At 60.7% G+C, this 3,838-nt stretch overlaps 2 protein-coding genes across 2 annotated transcripts in view; both read left to right on the plus strand.

The window, feature by feature from the left end:
• The window catches only part of LOC102774609 (mammaglobin-A-like), a 28,425-nt gene that overhangs the window by 12,803 nt on the left and 11,784 nt on the right, over positions 1-3,838 (plus strand). The gene's annotated exons all lie outside the window — the stretch shown is intronic.
• LOC102774900 (secretoglobin family 1D member 2-like) overlaps positions 2,219-3,838 on the plus strand; it is a 3,070-nt gene continuing 1,450 nt past the window's right edge. The window contains exon 1 of the mRNA XM_015569845.1: positions 2,219-2,348. Coding sequence (XP_015425331.1) covers positions 2,294-2,348 — 55 coding nt within the window. The 5' untranslated portion in view covers positions 2,219-2,293. The remainder of the gene's footprint in view (positions 2,349-3,838) is intronic.

The raw sequence follows: 3,838 nt of genomic DNA on the forward strand, positions 1-3,838 counted from the left end.
TGGGCTCTTGCTCTGAACCCATTGAGGGCAACGTCCCACATTTGAAAGAGACCCAAACGGCCTCCAGGTTCTCAACAACGTGTGAAGCTGCCGTTAGGGCTCTGATCTGGGGGGACGAACCTGCAGAATGATACCCGAAAAGTGGACTGTAAATGCTCCAATGTTCCCTCAGGTGTGTGCGTGGTGTTCTTAGATCCCTGGTCCTGTTGCAGAGGAAATGTTGGTGATTTCATCCTTAGGGTTTGCCTGCTTCATGTGTGTGGACGTCGGTGTGTTTTTGTTGCTGCTACAGGTCCTGTCGCCAAGGGGCCACTGTTTCTGTTAGGTCCACGGTGACAGGTTTGCAGGGAGGATTGCTGTCCCTGGGCTGATCCTGAATTCAGCTACAGCATCAACTTTCACCCGTTCTCACTGCGTTTCTCACTAGATTGTGTTAGATTTCTCTGATGGTTGATTAATTATCTATATACTAGTGGTCTGGTGCATGAAATTCCTGTACATTAAAGGGGAATTAATTAAAGGGAATATTTTAATATTGCTATTTGCTCTTTCTCTATAATAGAAGTTTTAGAGATAAAAGAAAATTAGTAAAATGTATATGAAAATCTCCCTCCTGTCAGAGTCTGGGGCGCACTGCGGGACCCAGAGTCTACTCCCCGCCCACGTGTGCCTGCCTGGAAATTTCCTGAGACCCAGACCCAACCGGCTCCATCCTCATCAAGTCCTGCAGGGCGGATGACTCAGCCTCAGGTTCCCCAGCCTGGCGCCGGTGGTGGGTGCAGCCTCAGGTCTTCCGTCAAGCCCTGCCCAATGGAGAGTACAGCCTCAGGTCCCCTGGTCCCAACACCGGGGTTGTGGGTGTGGCCTAAGGTCCCCAGATCTGGCCTCATGTCTCCCGGCCCTGGCATGAGGGTGCGAGGGTGTAATGACCATTTGCATATTAGCTCTTTATTATATAGGAGTATGACCAACTTACTGATGGCTTTTGATATGCATCCTCCCTGGTTTAAAGGGAATGTTTTCAACAAGTTGAGAGCCTCTGTGTTTGCTAGTCTTTACTTCACAGCAGCTTTTAGTTCACAGAAAACTTGACAGAAGGTATCGAGAGCCTGGCCGGGGCCTCTCAGTGGTTGAGCGTCACTCTGTGCGCCGATGGGTTGCCAGTTCAATTCCTGGGCAGGTTCCACACCAGCTGCTGCCTAAATGCCCGTCCAGCACGTACAGAAGGCGCCCGCTGGGTGCTTCTCATGGCCCCGGTGGTATTAAAACACAAAGGGAAAGTAGAGAGAGGTCCCACCTCCCCCTTCCTTCCGGACACACGGAGCCTCCCTGGGTCAGCACCAGGCCCGATGCTGCCGGGACCCCGGGGTCTCAGGTGCTGTGCTGGGTGTGGTGAGAGGGCGTGTCGGTCACAGGGAACTGCCCAGCTGTCCTGCCGAGTGGCTGTGCTCCTGTGCACCCCCCCCCCCCAGTGACAAGGACGACTGCGTGGTCTCAAGCCCGCTGCCCGTCACCTGCTCCCACAGCCTGTCCCCGAGGCGGGCGGCCTCCCTGTGCCCATGGAGCAGCGGCCCACGGTCAACTCAGGTGGGACCAGCCCTGTGGGCGCTTCTCCTGTGGGGCCCAATGACCACAGGGGCCACCTCTGACCCGACAAGTGAAAGCGTCACCAGGACACGTGGGCGTTGATGGATCTGAAGGTGTGGGCATGGCTTTCCACAGGCGCTCGAGCAGGAAGGTGGCAGTGGGAGGGTGGTCCTCCTCTCGGCACTGTTTTCTCGGGGGAGGCAGACACCACGGACTGACTCCCTCCACTGCCCTAAGCAGCCCGGGCACCGCGGGCACCATTTCACCCTGAGGCTGCGGCCCAGCCACCCTGAGAGCGCGTTCACTCGGGGTCACGATCTCCTGCAGGGACACGTGCGGACCCTCTTCTAGTGCCAGGCCCTGGGCTGAGGGAAGCGCAAAGCGGACCCTGTCCGCACTGAAGGAGCTGAATCCCAGGGGCTCCTCTCCTTCGATGGGGCGTTCCCACCTTGGTCGGTGCTTGAGAGAGCCGTGCTCGGTGCCAGCCAGTCCCACTCTGACCAAGTCCCTGGGCTGTGGATGCTGATGGATGGCATCAGCCAACCGTGAGGAAGGGTGGCTGGAGGCCAGGCCTTGTGACCTGCCCGTCCCCTGTGGCAGGACCAGGGAGGCTCCCCGGGTACAAATAGCCCTGGGCTCCCAGGCTGCTCAGCCCAGCTCCTCAGCGCTCACGGTTTGCTCAGCTGAACGCTCAGCCGCAGGAACCATGAAGCTGGCCCTGTCTCTGCTGCTGGTCACTCTGGCCCTTTGCTGCTCTGACGGTGAGTGTCACGTCCACTCAGACACCATCAGCCGGGAAGGGCCCTTCTCCGGTCCAGGTGACTGACATGGGGAGGGGGGTGGGTCAGAATAAACCTTTCCCGTGCCCTGTGGACCAGCCCCCAAAGCCCTGCACTCGGGGTGTCCGATCCCGGGGCTCTGGAACTTCTACAGAAACCCCCGCAGGCCAGTGTGGGCGGTCCCGTGGGAGGCCCCACTGCCGCCTGGTCTGTGTCGCAGAAGCAGCAGGACGGAGTCACCTTCTCGTGAGTCAGGGACCTGCCCCTGCAGCGCTGTGGCCTGGAACACAGGCTGCATCTCCCCGGCCTCCCCTCCCTGGATCCCCGCGCCCAGGAGAGAAGCTGGGGCGATGGTGGAGAGGAGGTGGTCCGAGGCCGCCCTGGTCTCACCGCCGTCTCCTCCAGGGTCTCTCAGGTCCCAGGTGAGCCCAAGGCTGCTGGACTCCTAGGTTCAGACTCAGAGAATGTTCCAGCAGGAGAGGGCTCCGTTCCAGAGGAGCAGTGCCGCCTGCGGCTCAGAGTGGCCAGTGTCCACGTGGCTCTGAGACCCAGAGGCGCTCAGGTGCCCCACAGGCCTGCCCCTCCTCAGGGGCCCCACCAGGACGGGCAGGGCCAGTGGGGGCGCTGGGGCCGCCACTGCCCTTTTCCCGGTGAAGGTGCCCAGTGGCCAGCCATGCTGGGCGGGTCCTCACACCCTCGGGGCTGAGCCAAGTCCTTTGGAGTCTCTTCCATCTGACTTCCTGAACCCCATTCTCTCTCCCCACGTGACCTCTGACCTGACCCTCCACCTCCCTGCAGAGCGGCTGTCTCCCAGGTGGGAGGGGCCTGGTGGGCACAGTCCCAGCTGCAGGCGCTGGCAGAGGCCTGAGGGTGGGGATGGAGAATCCATAACCGGAAGTGGTTCCTGCAGGTCTCAGCACAACCCACTAGGTGGAAAGTCAGCCCAGTGCCTGCGCCCCCTCCAGGGGGTTCTGTCCTCAGGGCGGAACCAAAGAGCCAGCCGTGGTCTGGCCTCAGCGTCAGGTGTGACCCTCACAGACTTCCGTGGTGAAGCCTGAGCCTCTCCCTCCCATGACATGATCCCAGTGTCAGACGGAGCCTCCAAGGGCATCCCCCGTCCCTTAGGAGCCTTCCTCCCTCCTCTCCGCATTTACTGTCTCCCTCTGGGCCCAGCCAGGACCTGACCCCCCCCCCTTCCCTGGAAAGACCAAGGGCTAACGGCTCCCCCCCCAGTAGCCAGGCAAAGGCAGGTGAGGCTCTACTGAGGGGCAAAGCCGAGTCCTTGGAACCCAGGGACAGTGACTGGGGCGAAGCAGGGGACTCTGGGGAAGGCCTGGGTGTACTTGGTAAAGGGAAGACTGACCAGGGTGGTCACCTGTGCTGCACCCGGGCTCCGCTGCGTGCTCTGTGACCCGGCGCCAGTGAGGACGTGGGGGAGATGCATTGTCGCTGGAGGAGGCCATCTGGCCCAG

The sequence above is a fragment of the Myotis davidii genome, unplaced genomic scaffold (assembly GCF_000327345.1).
Source record: "Myotis davidii unplaced genomic scaffold, ASM32734v1 scaffold826, whole genome shotgun sequence".
Classification (NCBI taxonomy): domain Eukaryota; kingdom Metazoa; phylum Chordata; class Mammalia; order Chiroptera; family Vespertilionidae; genus Myotis; species Myotis davidii.